Genomic DNA, 24,664 nt, shown 5'->3' on the forward strand with positions numbered 1-24,664 from the left:
TACTGTTATTAATATGACCCTGGCTTCCCAAGTGGTGCTAGTGGTAAAGAATCTTCCTGCCAATGCAGGAGACATGAGACATGTATTCAATCCCTGGATTAGGAAGATCCTCTGGAGGAGGGCATGGCAACCCACTCCAGTATTTGTGCCTGGAGAATGCCATGGACAGAGGAGCCTGTCGGGCTACAGTCCGGGGGTCACACAGTCAGACCTGACTGAAGCGACTTAGCATGCAGCATGCATGCAAGGTGTATATGTTTGTCAGTTTCATCCATGAGGAGACAGGCTCAAAGAGGAGCGGGGAAGATCGAGCAGGGAGCCGCAGAGCTGACACCCAGGTGTAGGGCTTTGTGAGCTCAGTTCATGCTCTCCTCGCTTGTTTGCTGCCCCTCCTGTCACACTGCACCTCACACCATAGTATGGCTGTGATTACATTTGTATCAACCTGTGGGCAACAAGTACGTCTCCTCCGTCTTTTTATTTTTATTTATTTTTTAACGTATTTTTTGGCTGCGCTGGGTCTTCATTGCTGCACATGAGCCTTCTCTAGTTGCGGTGAGTGGGGGCCACTCTTCGTTGTGGGTAACGGGCTTCATAGCGGTGGCTTCTCTCATTGTGGAGCACGGTCTCTCGAGTGTGGGTTCAGTAGTTGTGGCACATGGGCTTAGTGTGCCACACTCAGGGCTCTGGGATCTTCCCTGACCAGGAATTGAACACATATCCCCTGCATTGACAGGGAGATTGTCAACCACCGGACCAGCAGGGAATTCCTCCTCCCAGTGCCGTAACTCGTGAGCTGGTGGCTTTGCTTCTCTTGGCAGTTCCTGTCTCACCTCCCTTCCCTCACCACCCTCCCCCTGCCTGCAGGGAAGTGCCCCCTGACCTCTGTCTTCCCAGGGCTTTTGTCCTTGGATACTCTTTCTGGCAGTTTCTCAGTGGGATGTGCCCTAAGGGCTCCATTTGAAACAGGAATTCCCCTGGGACTTCCTTGGTGGTCCAGGGATTAAGACTCCACCCTTCCATCCCTCCCATCCCTGGTCTGTGAACAAAGATCCCATGTGGCACAGCCAAAAAATAAAAACAAATAAATAAAATAGGGGTCTCCCCCACCCCACTCCAGATCCCACCTAACCCGCACTGACTTCAAACGCGGCATAACTTACTGAGCTTTTTGTTAAATTTCCTTCTCCCTCGGCAAGAATGTAAGCTCTGCAAGGGCAAAGACTTGTGTGTGTTTTGTGTCACAGTACCTTCTAAACATCTAGACGAGGATTAGGAGCCATAAAATTAATACTTATTGAATGGATAAATTAGATTCTGTGTGTGTGAGCTTTGGTGAAGTTTCTCTCTATGGCGAGTGACTGACCTGTCTCTCAGGGCACAGGTGCTCTGGAACCCAACTTAGCTCCTTAGAAAACTATTAAGCTCCTAGTTTGAGGACAGTGTTTTTTAGAATTCCTCCTGATCATTAGTTTCACCCTTTATGTTTAATTTAATACCTGATTATTTTGCCCCAATCTTCTGTACCTTTGATGACTGTATTATTCATTATGGGTAGTTACAGCATTTTCATAATTAATCTTTAATTGCAATACTTGAATAGCATTTCACATGGAAAATGATTTACAAATTAAACCCACGTCTCCCCTTGGGTAATTATCAGAGGTCTGACTAATGTGCGTGAGGCCCTCACGTGGCACGGGGCTCTCTTCAGTGACAATGTGTTGATTTTCTAATTAACGAAGGTTAAGTAGCATTTTTGCTTGCAGACCTACAATTTAAACTTATGACATTTGTCACCAAGACAGATTTCTATAGAGCAGACAACTTGAACTCAAATAATTATCACTGGCTCTAGTGCATTAGCATCCTTTGCATAATATTTAATGACCGTTTTCAGGACAAAAGACTTTTCTTCATATTGACTAGGTCAGTAAAAGTACTTTCCAGCTCACTGACCCATTTCAGAAATTAGGGACCATCTAAAAAAAGAATGTAAGTTATTTGGTTTTCCTTTATAGAGAGGGAAATGGCATTCCACTTGCCTTCTTTATAAATTAAGAAAATACTGTAAAACTTTATTTAATCAATGCAACAAATACAAATTAGACTATAGCTGTATGCTATGGTCAATTAAGGAAAGAAGCAGGGGGAAGGTCAGGCAGCAGTGCAAAGAGGGAAAAGGAAGCAAAAAGAAATTTAGGAGAAATTGAGAGTAATTTGCTGAAAGGTAGAGAGGGAGACACACAAGCCTCCAGGGAGAGATTGTGCATCATGGACCAGAGTAATTCATAGCTGGAAGGACCCGAGACATCCAGTGCAGCCTCCTTTATGGAGAGTAAAGACTGATGCTGAGAGAAGGATGCTGAGATTTGATTGAAGCCACAGAGCTGACCAAAAACAGTCAGCAGTCAATAGGGAGAGAGCCATACAAACACAAAGGCAGGAAGGAAGACTGGCGGGTGTAAGAACTCAGAAAGAACAGGTCCAGAATGAACCAAAGAGGCTAAATCCTCTCACTGAATGAAGTTTGTTTATGTACATAATGAAGCATATACACATATCTCTAAATACTTATTTTGATACAATTAAACTATGAATTAAGCTATACATACTTTCTCTGACAACTGAAACTTACTAAATCTCCATTTTTATCAGATTGTCATTTAGAGTCTTTTAACAAGTCTCTTCAAACTCTCAACCATTGCTGACACCCTTAAATATGCATTATTTCAAAATTAATGTACATCCCAGATAGATTAAAGAATGAAATGTTAAAAGAAGTAAAATCATAAAAGTTCTAGAAGAAAATATAGTTTAAAAATTATATTATTTTGGATTAGAAAAAGTTATTATAAGTCTAATATCAAAGGCAGAAATCATAAAAATAAGATAGATGTGACTACATAAACATCAAAACCTTTCATAGGGAAAAAGAAACATTATGTACAAGTTAACAGATGCAAACTGGAAGGATGTAGTTGCCAAATTTATTACAAAAAGTTAAAGCCCCAAATATTGTTATCAATCAATAAGAAATGTATCTTCTCCTGTATTACTGTGTTAGTCTCTCAGTCATGTCTGATTCTTTGCAATCCCGTGGACTGTTGCCCACCAGGCTCCTCTGTCCATAGGATTCTCCTGGCAAGAATATTGGAGTGGGTTGCTATTCCCTTCTCCACTTCCCCCCAAAAAACAAAGGTCATGAAGAAACCAAAAAATAGAAATGAGAAAAAAAAAAAATTATTCAACTCACAGTATTGAAGCAATGCAAATTAAAAGAATGAACTCTTTCCCCACCCTCCAGCCTATAAATTCGAAAAGATTCTGTCTAGTATTAGAATCGTTGTGGAGAAGACAGGGGTCTGATACCCTACTGGTGAAATATAATACAAATTAATAAAGTCTTCTAAGAGGGAAATATATTGTAAATGACTTTAAAACGTATATTCCCTTGTACCCAGCAATTACACGTCTGAGAATTAATTCTAAGGAAAAACTGGACAGCATGAAAAGGTTGTTACAAGGCTGTTTATTACAGTATCATATACAGTGGAAATTGGAATACGCTGCTTAAAGCCCAAAGGTAGGGGAATGACAAAATAACTTACAGTGTTTTGCAGGCTGGGCTGCTGTGCAGATGTTAAACAAGATGTTCTATTTGAATATTTATTGCTGGGGAAGTGTTTTATGATATGTTAAATGAGAAAAGCAAATTTCAAAGCAATGTGCATACCCCGCTTTTTCCTTTGTTTTATTTTTTACACATAGGTATGTTCACAGATAAAAGAGAGAAAAGCTATTTGCTAAGAATGAAGGTAATTCTATCTGAGTAGCATTACAGATTCTCTTTTTCATTTTGCTTATCAGTGTGTTTATGGTTTCCACAATGAAAAACTATTATATTTGTAACCAGGGGAAGGAGAGGCAGACATCTAAAAACACAGATTTTAAATTTTCAGCATATTTTGGCAGGATATAATTATTTTAATTGAGTAGTGATGAAAATTTAAATGATGAGGCATTTATTGAACAAAAGACCCTTTGGAAAAACCCTTATTGCAAGAACAAAAGCCATAGCTGATAAAATGATAGATGCCAAATGGAAATTTTAGCACACAAATGGTGACTCATGGATTGAAATTCTTCAAATCATAGCTAAGGCCCAAATTCTCCACAGCCCAGAAGTGTGCAAAGGTGCTGATGAGCAGATTGCAAAATGGGAAATTCTTCAAAGTGGTTGTTTTTAGTAACTTCTTTTGCCATCTACTCTCCCACAGCTATTGAAATGGGCATTGGACTCCCTTCAATTAATCCTCTTCTATTTAAATATTTTACTAGAAGGAATAATCCCTGGAGAATCATCACTCAAATCTCAGTACTACCCAATGAGAGAACTGCAAGGCTTGGGTTTACAAAGATAGTAGTGCAAGTCATATGCCATTTCACGGCTGAGGATACACAGGCATAAACAAAGGCTGATCCATCTCTGCAACTAAAGCCTCTGATCCACAAGCCCTGTCTGTTGAGTCGTGTAATTGCACACTTTTTCTCAAGATACTGGAATAAGTGATCAGAATCCATCTCCAGTGTGCAACCTCACCCAAAGTCTGCCAATCCTATTGACCATGCTGTCTTAAAGACATCTAAATCTACACCTCAGAAACACGTATGTCTGTGCCCTCCAGACCCTGAAGATCTTCTGTATTAGACGATCATCACAGAACAGAGTCTAAAACCACAGCTCAAGAATAAGACAGAGCTGACAGTGCCCTGGCACTGCAGAGTTATGAGTCCTAAGTACAGGACTTCATGTCTCTAAACCTCAGTTTTGTTATCCAAATAATTAGGGCAAGATAACAATGTATGGATGTGAGAATTGGACTATAAAGAAAGCTGAGCACTGAAGAATTGATGCTTTTGAACTGTGGTGTTGGAGAAGACTCTTGAGAGTCCCTTGGACTGCAAGGAGATCCAACCAGTCCATTCTGAAGGAGATCAGTCCTGGGTGTTCTTTGGAAAGACTGATGTTGAAGCTGAAACTCCAATACTTTGGCCACCTGATGCGAAGAGCTGACTCATTGGAAAAGACCCTGATGCAGGAGAAGAAGGGGACGACAGAGGATGAGATGGTTGGATGGCATCGCCGACTCAATGGACATGGGTTTGGGTAGACTCCGGCAGTTGGTGATGGACAGGGAGGCCTGGCATGCTGCAGTTCATGGGGTCACAAAGAACTGGACACGACTGAGTGACTGAACTAACTAACTAACAATGCCTACCTTGTCAGGTTGTTGTAAGATTTAGGTGAATATCATACATAAGGTGCTTAGTAGAATACCTACTACATTGCCCTCAATAAAAGAGTAACTTTCACTTTATTAACCATATCTCTTTTTTTCTAAATCCCCATCAGATTTCTTTTAATAAGTTTAACTATTATCATTGTATTTAATTTCCAGAAGAGCTGTTAGTCTAAAACCCAGGCACATTTATAAATTTGAGTTCCTCTTTTTTTGTACCAGCTGCTTAAAAAATCATAGCAAAGGTTATTATAGACACAATCCACTTGTGATATATTAACAATTCTCCAATGAATTCTGCTATGAAATTTGTTAAGAATATTTTAATATTTTCATGCTCATAAACTCTAACTCCATAACTTAGAAAATCACAGTGAACTTGCTTTTTGTGTTATGTGTCTTGAAATGGCATTTAAACAAAGGCAATAAAATCTAAACTGACCTGGTAATAAATGTGGTATAGTTGACTTCTGTGTGAAATCGTCAATTCCAATTTCCAACAACTCCAGACAAGGAGCTCTGGGAATCCTTAACATGAATTTCAAAGCAAAGCTTTTCTTGAGACAAGAAGAACCAGGACTTACAACCACATTCCAAATGGATTTACTTCTTCTGACTAATTGACTTGTTAACTATGCTAATATATTCATATCCCTCTGCCTTTTTATATCTCTTCCAGTAGATAGTGCTGTGGAATATAACAACGTGAGATTAAAAACCAAGGAACTTAGAGATTCGTATGAACTTCTCTCCTAAGGAAACCAGATTAGACTTCCAAAACAGCTTATAAAATTTGTGTGTGTCTCCAAGCATTTTAGTTCTGTAGCAAATTTATTGCTTCTCCCAAGACAGCCTCTTTTTTAAGTAGGCGTTATAGCCTAAGGGGGGGAAGTTGCAAGCTCTTCTATTGACAGTAAGAGAGCCTGCAGCACTTGGCAGTCTCTCTCCTCCCACAGTGGTCCAAGGCATGAGGAATGAAATAGGAGCCGCGGCAGAGGTGATTCTGTCTGAGCTCCGTGCCTTCTGTCTTCCAGGTGGTGCTGGAGGCCAGCAGGGCTTCCTGGGCTGTATCCGCTCCCTAAGGATGAATGGGGTGACTCTGGACTTGGAAGAGAGAGCCAAGGTCACATCTGGTTTCAAATCCGGGTGCTCAGGGCACTGCACCAGCTACGGAGCCAACTGTGAGAATGGAGGCAAGTGCATAGAGAAGTACCATGGCTATTCCTGCGATTGCTCCAACACAGCCTATGATGGAACATTTTGCAACAAAGGTAGGTCAGAACCAGTTTCCAGAGCCACGTTTAGATATCTTTGAAGCCCAGATCATCTGTTGAATTGCTCTTCAGCTGGCATACGGGTACTTCACTCCAAGGGTAAAGTGTTTGGAATTTTTCTCCCATCATAAGTAGGAAGTCCCCTAAAACAATCCCTTCATCTTTGTTGTTCATTAAGAAGAGAAAAGCTTTGAGTGTGGTGCAGAGTTTCCCCCTAAATTCAAGCAAACTTTGAAGTGACTAGAACATTACAGAGCAAATAGCCACGCCATGCCTTAACAATGAGGAATAAAGTAAGTAGCCATTGAAAGGGGTCCGTGATGGGCCTCCTGACCCTCTCAGTCGCTTGGACCTGTACATCGTGCAGTGACTCAATCTGTGCTGCCCAGTGCTCTTCATGTCCACTTCTCCCCCAGCTGCTAAGAGAATGAATTCAGGTTGGACTCACAAGAAAGCCCCTCTGTTCAATTCTTGTCACAATCATTTTTTATCACTCTTCTATAGGACACCTCAGTGGCGGGTTCTCAGCCCCCTCAAAGTGCAGGAATACTGAGATACTACATCTAATAATGCAGTAACATCTAACAATGTTACTGCCTTATTTCAGTCTTGAAGGAGTAACCCCTAATAAATTCAGCAAAGCCAATCAGCTGACTCCAAGAACCTGGTGTGTATGGCTGTTGTCATTCAGGATACACCCGGTGATCTTGCATAACCAGAAGAAATTCACACACCTGGCCTGTGGCTTCTTTTCTACTTGTAAGCAAGAGGGCTGGGGAGAGGCAGAGCTGACCCTCTTCTCAAGCTACAATTGAAATGCATGTAACTCACTCTTCTCTTTCTAAATGAATGTATAGCGTTTGGGTAAAGTTTTCTGTAAATGGTTGGTGCATCTCTTTATAAGAAGCTTTACATAAGTAGCCTTTTCATACTCTGATGAATACATGGAGGGTTGTTTATGCTGCCATCATTCACACAAGATGCCACACAGAAGGAGGAATTGTTCCCTAACACTCTCTGTACATCCAGCCTACTGTCTCACAGTGCTGTCATGTAAGCATGTAAATTCGGTCAGACTGGGCTTGAAGGATGAGCATGAGACAACAACCAAGGTGGAAAGGAACACCACTGCTGAATAATCCACAGCGCATTAGCACTGCTGTTACAGAGCATTCTCCCACTTGCAACAACATGGTTCCATGGTTTTCTGGTGTCACACAATGGGAAGGGTTTGCAGAACACATTAATTTTGCACTTGTAGAAATGACAGCCTTGCAATTACCATTCATTGTGCTTGATGCTAATTTAATGTAGTCATTCCCTTGCCAAAGTGGTGTCTGAATGCAATCAAGTGAGCGCTAATGTCTGAGAGATTCCACTGCATAAGTACCAATTTAAAGAAAATCATGAGCCCCTTATTTTTGGAGAGTTAGGTTAAGTACAGTAGCTCACACACAACCTCTGGGGGTTAATAGGCAATATTCACAAACAGAAAGATGAGAGTATATACCCTTCTGCCTTGCCAGTTCTTGAGATGGAGTCCAAGAAAGCCTGTGAATTCCCAGTGACATTATTTCAAAGGGTTTACATTAAAAATCCCTAAATATTCTCTTAATACCTGTTTAGCAGGGTGAGTTTACATTTGACTCAGTTTATGGCTTTACCAAAAAAGACTGAAAACAGCAAACTGTATTTGGAAAGTATCTGTGGGCATCCTTCTGGGTCAAGACAAGTATTCTCTTGACCTGGGGAGGATGAAGGTGGTGCTGATTGAGAGGAATCAGAAAAGCTTCACCTGCACATAGGCAGGCTCATTCCCAGATGGGGTCTTCCAGCCGAGGCCTGCGGCCAGGTGGTGCCTCTGATCTGGGTTTCACCTCCCAGAGCATCAGCTCCTGTGACCACACCCTCCAGGGGTCTACAGCCACATGACTCAGCCTCCAGAGAGAGCAACCACAGTCATCTGCCTAAGAGTGAGCTTGTGAAAGTCTTTTGCAGGCAGGCTTCCTCAGGCTTCTCTGATAGCTCAGTTGGTAAAGAATCTGCCTGCAATGCAAGAGACCCCAGTTTGATTCCTGGGTTGGGAAGATCCCCTGGAGAAGGAATAGGCTACCCACTCCAGTATTCTTGGGCTTCCCTTGTGGCTCAACTGTAAAGAATCCGCCTGCAATGCAGGAGACCTGGATTCAGTCCCTGGGTTGGGAAGATCCCCCAGAGAAGGGAAAGGCTACCCACTCCAGTATTCTGGCCTGGAGAATTCCATGGGGTTACAAAGAGTCGGACATGACTGAGCAACTTTCACTTTACTTCACTTCCTCGGCTAGAATAGTTCTGTCCTTGTGTATGTGGACAGAGGTCCACAGAATTTTGCTGAGTTAATGAAATGGGTCTCAACATATCACACACAACATGATTAAATGTCTATACAAAATCTAACACACACACATACACACACACACACAAGGAAACATATCAAAATATTATGTTAGTCACTCAGTCATGTCCAGCTCTTGGTGACCCCATGGACTGTAACTCACCAGGCTCCTCTGTCTGTGGAATTCTTCAGGCAAAAATACTGGAGCGGGTTACCATTTCCTTCTCCAGGAGATCTTACTGACCCAGGAATCAAACCTGGGTCTCCTGCATTGCAGACAGATGCTTTACCATCTCAGCCACCAGGAAAACCCATCAAAATATTAACTGTCATTATTCCAGGGAGAGGGTGAAAACACAAATATTTATTTTCTCTTATCTTTTTGCTGTATTTTCTAATCTTTATACAATGATGAATTACCTCTTTTTTCCCTCACTTTTGCCTCTTTGGGGGAAGAACTAAGTACTAAGAAGCAGAGCCCTTACCCCATGCATTCAAGGCTCAACTACCTATGGTTAGAAAATATCTAGTTATTAACCAGAAATCATGATACCATGTAATCACACTATCTGGAATGGAGGAGCATCTCGGGTGAAAACTGCATATAATTAAATTACCTTTGAAAAATCCCTCTCTCCACGCATTCAACAGAGCCCGTTTTTTCACAAACCTTCAAAGCAGTCACCTTTCAGATGGGCCCTGAAGGAAGGCGTGCCTTGTTGGGGCCAAGCTGTATGAAAATAAAAAACACTTGTATCACACTCAGCCAGGTGAGGGGGGCATACAGGGTCTCTAGCAGGTCCCTCCTGATGATGCTCTTTGCTTTGCAGGTTTGACAGTCACTGTCCCACCAGCACAGTGTAGATAGCAGACACTCCTTTCTCTCTTCTCTGAACTCTTATCAAAAACTTCTCCTAAAACCTTTTTTTTTTTTTTCCAAATGAATCTTTAAAGATTTGATCATCACTTAAGGTGTCAGCTCTCCCAGGGAAGAGGCATTAAATAGAAAAGCTGAGTGGGGAAAAGTTCGGGTTTGGGGGAGAGCATGAGTGAAAGTTAAAGTCGCTCAGTCGTGGCTGACTCTTTGCGACCCCATGGACTATGCAGTCCATGGAATTCTCCAGGCCAGAACACTAGTGGGTAGCCTTTCCCTTCTCCAGGGGATCTTCCCAACCGGGGGATCAAACCCAGGTCTCCTGCATTGCAGGCGGATTCTTTACCAGTTGAACCACAAGGGCAGCCCAGAGAGCATGAGGGCCTCCCAAAAACTCTATAACTAGACCTCATAGCCAGTCACCTCGTCTCTACAGATAACTGTGCAATGTCCCCTCTTCTTAGAATGCCCAGCCAATAGCCACCACTTCACTCAGCGCAGACAGCGCCATCCCATGGACGGTTCCTTGGCAGCCCATTGGCTGAGACCATAGATGCCTCTGGGAGCAGGGCAAACCCAGCTTACATGGAAGGCTTGGCTGTGGGTCTGTCATACCCAGCATTAGTGGGGACCCCCACTGGGGACCCCTGGACACGCCACTGGTTGTCTTCTCTAAACGGACCTATTCCTTCTTGGACAGTCAAACCTCAAAACACATTTATGACTATCAACCTCAATTTTATTTCTAACCAGAAATTAACAACATGATTAGAAGTAAACTCTGTCTTCTCTGGGTTTTCAAGCAAGAGGGAAAGTAGCAGACCTATCGCAGCCACAGCAATTTCTGTATTAAATGTTTGTAGCTGAATACAACCACGGATTGAATAGGGTCCCTCTCTGCCAAGCACTTGTCCACCCGGAACCTCAGAATGTGACCTTGTCTGGAAATAGGCTCCTTACAGATGTAATTAATGTGGAGTCATCCTGGACTAGGGTGGGCCAGGAACACATGGGGGGCCCCCAGAAGCCCGAAAAAGCAAGGAAGGACCCTCCCCTGGAACCTTCAGAAGACATGTGGCCCTGATAACACCTCGCTTTTTACTCTGAGCCACTATAACTGTGAGAGAATAAATTTCTGTTGTTTCAGGCCACCCAGGGTGTGAACCATTGTTAGGGCAATCATAGGAAATCAACAGAAGTGCATATGAAAACCTTTGGTGCATCTTAATTCCGTATTTAACCATGGTAACAGCTGACATTTATTGAGAACTTGCTATGTGCCAGGCAGTGTGCCAAGGTCTTTAAATATGTTAACATCACCTAATACTCATGACAGCCCTATGTTGGTACTATAATTATTTTCCCCATTTTACAGAGAAGGAACTTTAGGCACAAGAGGGTATTAGTCACTTGCCTGAGGTTCACATACCAGTAAGTAGCAGGACTGCGATTTATACGCGGGCAGTTTGACTCAAAGCCCCGGTTCTTCACCATCACTGTGTATTACTGCTTCTCACCAGGGCACGGTCCTTCATGTTTGTTTAGGCGCTCAGTCCTGTCCGACTCTGCGACCCCATGGACTGTAGCCACCAGGTTCCTCTGTCCATGGGATTCCCCAGGCAAGAATACTGGAGAGGGCTGCCATTTCCTTCTCCAGGGGATCTTCCAGCCCAGGGATCAAACCCGTGAATGCAGGTGGATTCTTTACCGCTGAGCCACCTGAGAGGCCTGATCCTTCATGTAGCTTCATGTAAAACTGAAAAGAGAACCCCTGGTCTTGAAGCTTTTTAGTTATGGTGATTCGGTTAAAAAAAAAAAAAAAACAGCACATTCTTGGATGCAAATTCTATCATAAGAAGAAACAGAATACAAGATCTGAACACAACCTCTTTCTCTCTCTCTCTCCCTCTTTCCCTCCCCTCACCCCCACCCTACACCCAGACATTTAGGTGTAAGCAGTAATCACTTATTGATTTATTTCTTTAACAAACATTCAGTGAACAGGCGCTTTGAACGTACAGTTGAGTCTGACTATACTGAAATTTTCAAAATATTTCAGTGGTTTACATCTACAGAACCAGGACAATCTAGTGTACACAAAAGCAGGAGATGAGAATTAGCCATCATCCAGGCTGCCAGAAAGAGTTCTTCATTAGGATCCCTTCACTGAGCCAAGTTTAGCAAGAACTTATCATCAAGAGGCACAAAAATATCTCCTAATTCACTTCTCTGCATTTTTTTTCCTGTAAAAATTTTCATGTTCCTCTGCCAAACCAGGACAGCAGCTGAAGCTTCACTGTTGTTCAGTCGCTAAGTCACGTCTGACTCTTTGCAACCCCATGGACTGCAGTATGGCAGGCTTCCTTGTCCTCCACTATCTCCTGGAGTTTGCTGAAGTTCACATCCATGGAGTTGGTGATGCTATCTAACCATCTCACCCTCTGCCGCCCTCTTGTCCTTTTCTCCTCAATCTTTCCCAGCATCAGGGTCTTTAAATGCATATCTTTAAATACTCAGAAAACAGTGTCTGAGTTTAGGGAGTTGTCTTTTCTTCTCAAACATCCATTTGTTTGTCACTCAGATAAAGTCCAGTCTTAGAAGGACCAAGGTAACAGGACTGCAGTGATCACGAGTGAAGGAGGAGGGTCAGCAGATGCAGCATCACCTCATTTACAGCCACACAAACGCACGCCCCCATCCCTGTGGTCCGGCTCCGCCTCTTGCTCTCCCTGAGTGTCCTGCCATTGTAACTGATACAGAAGAGACTGTTTATGGCTAACTCAAGTCCCCACATAGAGAATGGATGAGGGAATTAGACGTGAGTTTGAATCTAGCGTCCTCACCTGCAGGTTCCATGACCTTGAGCAAATGTGTAACTCCACTCGGCCTCATCTTCAGCAGTATGTAACATCTATTCTTAATTCCACCGTGAGGCTCACATGGGATCATGTGAACAAATTTCCGAGCTGAAAACCTGGTACACATCAGTCAGACAACAGGTGTCCCTGTCCATTCTCTGCACTTTGTTTTTTTGTTGTTTGTGTTTTTGTTTTTACTTTAAATCATGTCATCCTTTCATCTGTCCCTAAAAGCTTTAAATATCAGATGCCTAACTAGCATTGTTTCAGTTACCTCTGAGTGCTGGATTCAGTTCAGTTCAGTTCAGTTCAGCCACTCAGTCGTGTCTGACTCTTTGAGACCCCATGGACTGCAGCAGGCCAGGCCTCCCTGTGCATCACCAACTCCCAGAGTTCACCCAAACCCATGTCCATTGAGCCAGTGATGTCATCCAACCATCTCATCCTCGGTCTCATCAGCTACCGGAGAAGCAATGGCAGTATCATAAAGTGTGCTCCCTACTAAATTGTGGTCACAGTCATATTTTTCTAAAGCTGAAAGTATCACTTCTGGACCCTAAACCCTGATGGACTGAGGAATATGCAGAGATGGGAATGGACACCCCAGTCTCTGCATCCCAGGGATCACACCCACAAGTGCAGTTCCTCATATAAGGTGTCCATCCCCACTAAGAGCCAAATTAGGTCACTTAGCGATGGCTGGGTCCCTTCCTAAATCAAAACCCATCAGGAGACATGAAGGCACTGAAAGAGTTCAGGACTCCATTTTGCTGAGAGGACTCAAGTCCAAGTTCAAGGAAATTAAATTGTACCCACCAGTCCAAGTCCAAGACTCAAATCCAAGTTCAACCTGTAAGGGACGAGGATCTTCCTTCTTGCCTCCTAAAGGAGTGTTTCCTGGTAAGCGGGAGGAGGTGGCTTTGCCCAATGCACTTCGAATATTTCCAAACTCTGCTTCTCGGTGGCTCCAGGCACTGCTCAGAGAGCAGAGGAAATCTATGGGCTGCCCTTGTAGAGTGGGGTTTGAAGCCTTTTAGGGAAGGTTCATTTCAAAATATCATAAAACAATTAGGGGAGAGAGAAAAGAGAAACGCATCTTAGGATCACACCTTTATATGAAACTAGATAATGGCAACAATCCCAGGAGGAGGAAATGGCAACCTACTCCAGTATTCTTGGCTGGAGAATCCCATGGACAGAGGAGCCTGGCGAGCTACCATCCATGGGGTCTCAGAGTCAGACAAGACTAAGCACTCACACACCAATGGGAACACCAGCCATTTTTTCTGATTGGCCTCCCCACTCTTGATCCCAGCTTGGAGAAGAGTTGACACCATCAGGAAGAAATGTCTTTCATGGGCTGCTTTTTCATTGCCAGTTGGAACAGGAGATTTTATAGATTTGGACTCATGCCTACAGGAACAAGAATTCTTTTTCCTCTTCCTCTTCCCCTTAGAATGTTATTCAAGAAGGGAAAACTCTCCTCTATTAATATGTTTTTTAAATCTTCAGACCTTAAAAATATCAGAAAAACATACAGTCATCTGATTTTAAAAAGAAAGAAGAAAAGTTAAGAAAATTCTTGTGGACAAAAGCCTGTAAATACTTAGAGATAAAAGGAAATGCTTTTGACTTGATTCTAAAAGGTCAGAGCTACAGAGATGGCCTTCAAGCTTAGGTGACTTCATTATCAAATTTTATGGTGGTAAATAGCATTCTCCCTGACCTGGGCTTTTCTTTGGGGTCCCAGATACAAAGCAAAACCTGACCTATTAACTTTTCTGCAGAAAGGGTTTTTTTAAAAGTCAGTGGTAAAAACAAGCCCTTTGTAAAACACCAAATGTAATAAAGGACAGAGTTTTGGACTTTGCCTCACATAAATGATAAATAACTTTAAGTTTGTGCCCATTTCTATTACCCACCAGGTTTTGGACCTTTTTGGATAAACAGTTTTCATTTTCCTGTGTGTGTTGTTGAATGTTTTTATTCCTCATTCTTCAGCAGTAATGAGAATTCAGTAATTTATGAAGTTTATAAAAATAATACTCTATCATTTCCTAGAAATCAGCTGAAACTCTACCCATTTCTTTTCTTTCATGAACCTAAAAATTATCAGTGTCATAAATTTTCTGGAGGGTTTGCTTTTAATTTACTCACATTTTTTGCTTCCCTTACAAGCATGTCCATACCAACATTCTGATTGACCTTAAGTATTTTGTTATATCTGCAGGACATAAAGTTCTGCCTCTGGTGTGCAATGGCTCCTCTTTGCAACCTTCTTTCATGGTCATCATTGCCAGCAGGCAGCTCTGGCCTTAGCAGGGCTCGTCCGAGGCATCCCTTGGTTAGAGGAAATTCACTTTCTTAAATGATCAAACCTGAGGGGTCTTGAGCTGTGTTTAATCTGCCATCTTATAGATCACCCTGGCTCTGAACTCATTCACATACTTTTACCTCCATCAATTGCAATTGACTGTAATAGTGGATGGTTTAGATAAATGGATATTTTGCTTGTTTTGCCCCAGTGAGGGCCAAACCCTAAGGAAACAGAAATTATTAGGGTCAACTACTCTATCTGAGCTAAGCTTGGCATCTTAAATGTATGATCTGCAAATTCTCATGAGGTCTGAGCATATGATATAGATTTTGTGTAGTGTTTAACCTAGCCTAACAATAATCCTCTAGGTAGGCTTCTAAGTGATGAGTTCATGAAATATAAGGTGGCTTCTAAACTATTCAAGTTCTGTAAGGTAAAGATTCTCAGTAAAATTGAATCATTGGCAGTAAAAATTTAACATATCTATGTTCTGGATGAATGAAGTAAGATCAAGTGGTTTGATCAGTGCTGCTGCTGCTGCTAAGTCGCTTCAGTCGTGTCCGACTCTGTACGACCCCAGAGATGACAGCCCACCAGGCTCCCCCGTCCCTGGGATTCTCCAGGCAAGAACACTGGAGTGGGTTGCCATTTCCTTCTCCAATGCATGAAAGTGAAAAGTGAAAGTGAAGTCGCTCAGTCATATCTGACTCTTTGCGACCCCATGGTCTGCAGCCTACCAGGCTCCTCTGTCCATGGGATTTTCCAGGCAAGAGTACTAGAGTGGGGTGCCATTTCCTTCTCCAGTTTGATCATTACTAACAATTTAATTTCCTTATAAGCACCTGGCACAAGTATAGTGAAATACAGACATTTACTGTAAGCTTACTATGTGGGAAGCAGTGGATTGACAGTGAGGAGACCAAGATAAATGAGATGAAGCCTGGAATGAAGTGGAAGCTGTGGACCCAACTGCAGTACAATGGGAAAGCGAGGCAGAAGTGCAGAGTGATACCTGGACATGGAACCAGCCCATTGTGTTAACAGCAGAGCTGCTCTTACTGTCCCACCCAAGGTTAGCAGGGCAGACCATGCTGGGCCACACTGAATTCTGGGGACAGGCGTTTGGTTAGAGGAGAGAGCTCTTAAAAAAATTTGTCATGAATGAATCTCAAGCTTAAAAATTCAAGAAGTCTTATGAACCTCCAGTATAACAAAAATAAAAAACATTTAAAGATACATTACTGAAACTTAAAGACAAAATTTTTTAAACTCATAATTTAAAAAAAAGGATTTATTCTTGAAAAATAAATTAGAAGTTTTAAAAACTGATATAATCAGTATTTTTAAAATAGTTATTTGCTTTTAATATTGCAAAAAGAGATTGCTTTGGAAAATTAACAGTGAACAAGATGTTTTAGGATTTAGATCAGTTAGCAGTTTTTCAACTTGTTTCCCATGAATCAATGATATTTTATGAAGTTTTGCTCTCTTTAGTTTCTAACATGAAAAAACTAGGGCAATTTTTAAATGGGCCAAAGAGCACACCAAACAAGTTATACAAATGGCAAATAAGAATATGAAAAGATGATCCACAGTATATATAGTCAGGGAAACCCAAATTGAAACAACAGTGAGATACCACTACACATCTATTAGAATGGCCAAAATCTGGAATACTGACAACCCAAAATGCTGACAAGAATGTGGAGAAAAAGAAACTCATTGCTGGTGGGAATGCAAAATGGTACAGCACTCTGAAAGACAGTTGGGCAATTTCCTACAAACTGAACATGTTCTCACCATACATTCCAGCAATCATGCTCCTTGCTATTTACCCAAAAGAGTTGAGAGCTTATGTCCACACAAAAACCTGTACACAGATAATATATATTGCAGCACTATTCATAATTGCCAAAACTTGGGAACAACCATGATGCCCTTCAGTAGGTGAATGAATGAATGAACTGTTGTATATCCAGGCAATGGAATACTATGCAGATTTTAAAAGAAATGAGTTGGCAAACCATGAAAAGACATGGTGGAAATATCAATGTGTATTACTAAGTGAAAAAAGTCAGTATGAAACTGGATAATTCCAAATATATAGCATTTTGGGAAAGGCAAAATTATAGACAGTAAAACCATCAGTGGTTTCCTGTGGTTGGAAGTAGGAAGGAGCAATGACGAGGCAAAGCACAGAGGGTTTTTAGGGCAGTGAAACTCCTCCCTAAGACAGATACTATTATGATGGGTGTATGTGCACGCATGCTCAGTCACTTCAGTCATGTCTGACTCTTTGTGATCCCATGGACTGTAGCCCACCAGGCTCCTCTGTCCATGGAATTCTCCAGGCAAGAATACTGGAGTGGGTTGCCATTCTCTTCTCCAGGGGATCTTCCTGACCCAGGGATCGAACCTGTGTCTCCTGTGCCTCCTGCATTGCAGGTGGATTCTTTACCACTAAGCCACCAGAGAAGCCCCATTATGATGGGCACATATCATTATTTGGGGCTTCTCAGGTAGTTCAGTGGTAAAGAATACGCTTGCCAATGCAGGAGACCCAGGAGACACAGGTTTGATCCCTGGGTCAGGAAGATCCCCTGTAGGAGGGCATGGCAACCCACTCCAGTGTTCTTGCCTGAGAAACCCATGAAGTGGCACGCGTGTGATGCAACTGAGCAGCTAAACCACCACCAGGCATCATTGTACATTTACCCAAACCCAGAGAATGCACAATACCAAGAGTAAGCCGCAGTGTAAACCATGGACTTGGGGCACCTCTGATGAGTCAGCATCCTTGACAGGTCAACAATGTGACTATAGCAACTGTACTAATGTGGTGTGGGATGCTGACAGTGGGAAGGCTGTGCATGTATGAGGACACAGAGCATGTGGGAAACCTCTGTATCTTTCTCTCAATTTTGCTGTAAATCTAAAACTGCTGTATAAAGTATTAAAGAAGAATAGGGGATTTTTTTTCAATTTTACAAAATTTTATTTTCATCCTCCCAGAGTTTTCCCTCAGCCCTGCTTCCTAAGACTTTATATGTGCTTAATGAACTGAACTGAATGGTACACTCTCTCTTTACATTTATACTTTAAAGATACCAGTTCAAAAGTAGATCAACAAATAGATATGTAAATAACAGCTTATCCCTGCTTTTTTGTTGAAAGAGGTCTTCTAAGAACTCTTTATTAACTTTAACATGACCAAATTTTATTTTAATATTCTATCCCAAAATTCAGACTTAACTGACCTGAATTTGCTTCCTTTCAGTTCAGTTCATTCGCTCAGTTGTGTCCGACTCTTTGCAACCCCATGAATCACAGTACACCAGGGCTCCCTGTCCATCACCAACTCCTGGAGTTCACTCAAACTCATGTGCATCGAGTCGGTGATGCCATCCAGCCATCTCATCCTCTGTCATCCCCTTCTCCTCCTGCCCCCAATCCCTCCAAGCATCAGGGTCTTTTCCCATGAGTCAACTCTTCGCATGAGGTGGCCAAAGTATTGGAGTTTCAGCCTCAGCATCAGTCCTTCCAGTGAACACCCAGGACTGGTATCCTTTAGAATGGACTGGTTGGATCTCCTTGCAGTCCAAGGGACTCGCAAGAGTCTTCTCCAACACCACAGTTCAAAAGCATCAATTCTTCGGTGCTCAGCTTTCTTCACAGTCCAACTCTCGCAACCATACATGACCACAGGAAAAACCATAGCCTTGACTAGACGGAGCTTAGTTTAGACGTCTACAAATGTACCACTCCAGGGAACAGTTTTACTTCCTGTGTTACTCTCAGAAGAGTTGGGTTAAGTACAACTTAAAGAAGGTTCCCCTAAAAACAAACAAATAACAAAAAAGAAGGTTCCCTGATTTAAACTCCTACATGAATCATTCTCTCTGCAGGCACCAAAATATTCTTTAATATCTTCTATTCCTTTCAATCCTTTCCTTATGACCAGCAATGCAGCCAACATCATTCTAAACTAATATTGTTTTTTAAAAGAAGGAATCTGTACATTTTAGAGTTTTCTCAGTTGAAGAAAGTTATTACTATTTAGAACAGTGGAGCAAGAATACCTTGAATTCTAACATTATCCTTCAATTTCAACATTATTGAAAAAAACAATTTGAACAGTCATGTGACTCTCTTGACTTGCAGTTTCTGTATAAATTGTATTAATTATATAAAATGTATTATTCACAGGACTGTGAGGATCAAATGAACTGATGTAGGTGAAAGTATTTTGAAAATCATTAATGTTATGAAAATGCAAATTATTATGAAGGATATTAATCACTAAGTCAGAGGTCCTGCAGTTTAGGGTCTCTTTAGAGAGAGGACTGCAAAGTGTTGACGTTGCCTTTCAAGAGCCACCAGGAAACCAGCTCAGAACTTCTCTGTCCACATGGGTAGTTTTTCCCTAACTGGCAGCAGAAAGCTGAATATCCCTTATGTTTACATTACTGCTCGCCTACATCTATAGGGCAGTGACAAGCTTTCTCTGGAGCTCAAAGATTACAACATCCCACAAGACATTAGACCTCAGAGCAGTCCTGCTCCATGGCCTGCAAAATGGCATTCAGAGTCAGTGCAACACTTGCATGCCACGACCCTAATTACATCTCTGTCTGCATCATGGAATTTTGATGAATTGTTTAACCTGGAGCACCGTTAAAGCAGCAGATACACTTGAGATTAAGTAAGAATGGATTCTAAAGCAGCTTCTTGGGGTTATGATTTATTGAGGTCTTTAGAAAATAATATGGTTGCTTGAATATAGAGTTGCAAAAAAAATAAAAAGGAACTCCTAGACCCTAGAAGCCTCATCTAAAATTTTTCCCTTACCCCAAATGATTAACAGTCTCTCTGCCCCCTCACTGGGCTTTCCCAGTGGCTCAGCAGTAAAGAATCTGCCTGCTATGGAGGGGCCACAGGAGACAGGGGTTCAATCCCTGGGTCAGGAATATCCCCTGGAGGACGGCATGGAAACCCTTGCCTGGGAAATCCCATGGACTGAGTAGAGTCGAACATGACTGAAGCAATTTAGCACACACACACACACATACACACTGCCCCCTTATTAAGGATTACAGCTTCAACTCAGATTAATGAGCCCAGGTATTTCTCATGCTTAAGCCAAATGTAATTCAAATATTTGCACTAGACCATTGCCAGTCACTTCTTTCTAAGAAGTTAACAGAGATTATCAAGGTTGCCAGTGAAATGCTTTCTAAACTTTACTATTAGAGTAATTGAAATTAAATCCCTTTTAAATAGATCTACTCTAGCCTGTTGGCTTTTTATAATTCCTTAATAACTGTCTCCTATAATGGAATCTTATAAATTTGGTTTAAAATATAAATTAAGTCATGAAAATCAAATTAAAACAGGAAACCAAGTTATAAATTTCAAAGTTTATAGGCCCCCCTCTCCTATTAAATAAGCAAAATTATTATCTTGTGTGACTTTGTAGTCTCCTACTGAATCAGAAGCCACGTGTGGTTATTACAGCACGTTATAACCCTTTAGAAATATAAAGGACTAGTGCAAAAAGTTTTATCTCTATTATCATAATGAATTTATCATTATTCAAACTTTCAGCTTTTACTCTAACATTTAAATGTCATTGGGTGATTTATTTCAACACTTCTTCAACTTCTCTTAAATTGTTAAGTTTGTGAAGCTCTTTTTGTCACAAAATCAAAGTATCTCAGGGTTGAAAGGAATATTACATTTATTCATATTCAACTGACATTTTGTTGAACTCTTCCTTTTAGGCCAGGCACTGAACTAAATACGTTCACATATCTTACTTTATTTAATCATCACAGCAATTTTGAGCTGTCGGCATGAGCACTCCTATTTGAAGAAACTGAGGCTTCTAAGAGATTCAGTCTGTTATCCACAGTCACAGGACTTTGGAACAACCGCAACCCCAAGCCTGGTGTTTTCTCCATGATATACACCAGCTCAGTGATCCCTTTATAACACACCAGTGACTGGGATCCACACCACACCACAGGAAGGGGCTCATTCCATATCTAGACATTTCCAACAGCTAGAAAGGCTTCCTTTACCCTACACCACCAACTCTATCAAAGACAGCAAATGCATGAAGAGAGAGTGGATATCCAGCTCTGGCTTCAAATCCCTGTGCCTTTAAGACCTCAAGAATGTACACATACCTTCAAACCTCCCAACTCCAAGAAGGACAAGTGAAAACATCTAACCTAAAGGTTGAAATAACCTGAAGCCTTGAAATAATCAGAACTCTAAATAATGTGAAGGTCACAAAAATGATGCCCTTTTTCTTTCCCACATATTAACTTCACGGTTCCAGCTGAAACACTCTGCACTTCTTTCATGAATCTAAAAGGAGCCAGTCTAAGAAAAGTTGTCCTGAGGGTGTTGCTTGTAGATTACTTCATGTTTCGGCTCCTCTGCAAGCAGGTCTACTCAGCCATGTCCACGTTGCCCTTGAGAACCTCAGCACGTCTCCAGGGCGTCCTTCTCTAGACAATAGTCCTGTGTATAATGGCCAGTTAGTGAGTGCCATGGAGAGTAGGTAATACATCCTGCCCAATTTGTCCTCTTTTTATCTCACCACTCTGAGAGCTAAGAGTAGGCCTAAGTCCCAAAAGTTCTGAAAAATTTTCCCTTCTTTCTTTGCCTGCCTTCCTGAGGTTCTCTCTGTGTGGCTGATTAAGGAAGCAAACACACACACACATACACACACACACACACACACACACACACACACAGAAAAACAGGCACATTTGAACTGGACCTATGGATTTCTAACTGTGAGCCTCAGATAACAAGACATTTCTTTGTGTTTTTTAGGGCACCACCCACCCACACAGCTTGTCCACAATTTTGTGTTTATAATGGATCAGACCTTTCTCTCCAAATGTATAAGGTGAGGGATGAAACAGGGGACATTGGGAGTCTGACCAAATAAATTCTTCTGACACGAGAGACCACTCTAGATTGCTTTATAACAAAGAAGTGATTTGCAGGGTAAATACAAGCTATGCTCTGTGAGTTTTCCTATTGATGAAATTCATGCTTTGAATTACTGATTGATGGCTGCTGAAGCATTGCAATATCTCTGTTCTAGTCTGGAAACAGTGCGGTAAGCAATGGGCTTCTGATGACTGAAATTCCAAAAAAAAAAAAAACAACAACAGAGAAATTACCAAAGTAAAGCTCTACATCCAATTTTATAAGGAGCTAGGAGGGCAGACGCACTTGATCAGCCACACTGTCCACTCACATCCTTGTTCAGAGGTCACAGAGAGGAATTCAGTCTATAGCTGGGCACTCTCAGCCTCGGCACAGCCCACACATCTTCATCATGACTGCACAACAAGCCTCTGCTCATGACAGGAGCTCTGCTTCCTCTGGTCAGAGGATAATGTGGAAATTATGACAGATAAAATATTTATCCTCTGGACAAGAGTAAGGAACTCACAAGCCAGGACATGGCTGGCTAGCACAGTAGATAGAATCCAGAATAAGTGTCTGTCTGTTCTGGCTGCTATAGCAGAGTACTATAGACGAGGCTGCTCGTAAACACAGGAATTTATTTCTACAGTCTGGAGACCAGAAGTCCAAGATCAGGTGCCAGCGTTGTCTGCTGAGTGTTTTCTTCTTGGTCACGTACTTCTCTTTGTATCCTCACATGGCAGAGGGGTCTCTTTCATAAGGGCTCTAATGTCTTTCATGAGGGTTCCACCCTCTTGACCCAATTACCTCCCAAAGGCCCCACTTTCTAAAACCATCACTTTGGGCTTGAAGATTCCAACATGAGATTTGGGGGGAGCACAAACATGCAGGCCATAGCAGTCGGCCTCCTCTTTTACAAACACAAACGTGAACCTGTTAGTAATCATCTGCCCCGGCCAGGTCTCCCCTTCCTATCGCTGACCTCACCCCACCCCAGCAACACACACACACACACAGAAACACACACACGTGACTCATACATACACACACACATTCACACACATACACACATATGTGTGCATTCACACACATACACATATATATACACACATACACACGTTACTCATACAGACACACACATTCACACACACACATATACACATATATACACACACATACTCACATGTTACTCATACAAACACACATACACACACACACTATTAAAGTTACTCACCACCATTACATTGCTGGGATATTTGGTATTTTTTTTTTAATAAATTTTTAGAGCATCTGTAAGTTTAAAAGGAAGAAATTGTGGAAGAGTAGGAACAGTTTAAGGAATATACTTGGAGAGTAGCCGTTCTCCCCCCTAAATAACTCCCTGCAAACTCACTCACTTCCTTTCCTGTGGCCTAATGCTCCACGCATCAAAGCACCACTCGAGGTAGCAAGAGTGGGTCTGGAGAATGGCGAGGCTATTGCTGTTTGGCATATAATTGTGAATTTGATTCTTTAGAGCCAGGTGGAATTTAGGGGTGAGGAAGATGGCAGGCAAGCTCTGTGAGGTGGCTAAGATGACTTCTGTGAGGCCGGAATTGTTTAGTGAGAGGAGGAAAGAGCAGGGTAGGCAGAAGGAGGCTGTCAGAGAAGCTCTCCTTCTTTCAAGGTCTTGCCTGAGGCCAGCCCGCCAGACAAAGACAGGGGAAATTTGTCCTTCCTCTTCCTGGCAGTTTCCTTGCGCCTAAGTTCCAGGATGCAGGCTAATTGCATAATTGCTGTAACTTAGTTACATTGTCAAATAAATAATCTCTAGTTATTGATCCATGTTAGAACATTGTACTGTAGGAAAATGTATTCCAAGCTCCTAAAAGCAATTTATACTATTATAATGCACTATGTATCATTATAAACATGCTATTAGCATAGACAGTGTCAGCATTTTTCCTTGAAACCACTTGGTCTTCATACCCATCATTTAAAAAGACTGCCTAGCATTCCGTCCAGTGGATTTGCCAAAATGTATTTAGCCTAAGTATCTCAGAAGAAGAAAATGGCAACTTCTATTTTTGCTCTTGAAATTGTGCCCAAGTTTTTATTGTTAAGTATTAAACAACACTATGGTAAGCGTGTTTGTAAAAGGCATCTCAGTATTTACATCATTTACTTAGGATGGATTGCCACACGTGGAGAGGTGGAGTGTGAGGATGTAAAGTGTTTGACTTCCCATGCGTGGAGCCGATCTCATGTCCCAGAACACAGCGCCAGTGTGCGCGCAACACACGAGAAACCCAATTCTCCCAAGGCCAGCAGCAGTCTGTTCTTTTCTTCATTGTTGTGAAAATAATAAGCAAAAAATGGTTCTTTGTCATTTTAATTTGCACTCCATTATTACTGGAGAACAAGGAATTCAAAAGAAAAACAGATGTGTCCCAGAGAAAGGTGGCTGGAGGGCTGCAGAGTCGTGCAGGGCCACATTACGAAGGTGGAGTCGGTGTCCAGGTTCTGACGTTCCCTTTGCTGGTGTCCCAGGGTGGGCAGGAAGGACGAACAAAGCTGACAGCCACCTCGTGCATGAGATAGTGTGCAAAGGAACTGCCAGAGGTCAAGTGAATGCTGTTCATCAAAACGTAGCCAATGTGTATTGTTAACCCAGCGATCATACTCAAGACACCTACCCTAGAAAACGCTAGTATTAGAGACATATATGTTCACA

General features: G+C 42.0%; 1 protein-coding gene across 1 annotated transcript in view; it reads left to right on the forward strand.

Annotated features, from left to right (window-relative positions):
* Positions 1-24,664, forward strand: part of CNTNAP2 (contactin associated protein 2) — a 2,325,432-nt gene that overhangs the window by 2,094,215 nt on the left and 206,553 nt on the right. The window contains exon 19 of the mRNA XM_024991213.2: positions 6,338-6,574. Coding sequence (XP_024846981.1) covers positions 6,338-6,574 — 237 coding nt within the window. The remainder of the gene's footprint in view (positions 1-6,337; positions 6,575-24,664) is intronic.

Source organism: Bos taurus, chromosome 4 (genome assembly GCF_002263795.3).
Source record: "Bos taurus isolate L1 Dominette 01449 registration number 42190680 breed Hereford chromosome 4, ARS-UCD2.0, whole genome shotgun sequence".
NCBI classification, from domain to species: Eukaryota; Metazoa; Chordata; class Mammalia; order Artiodactyla; family Bovidae; genus Bos; species Bos taurus.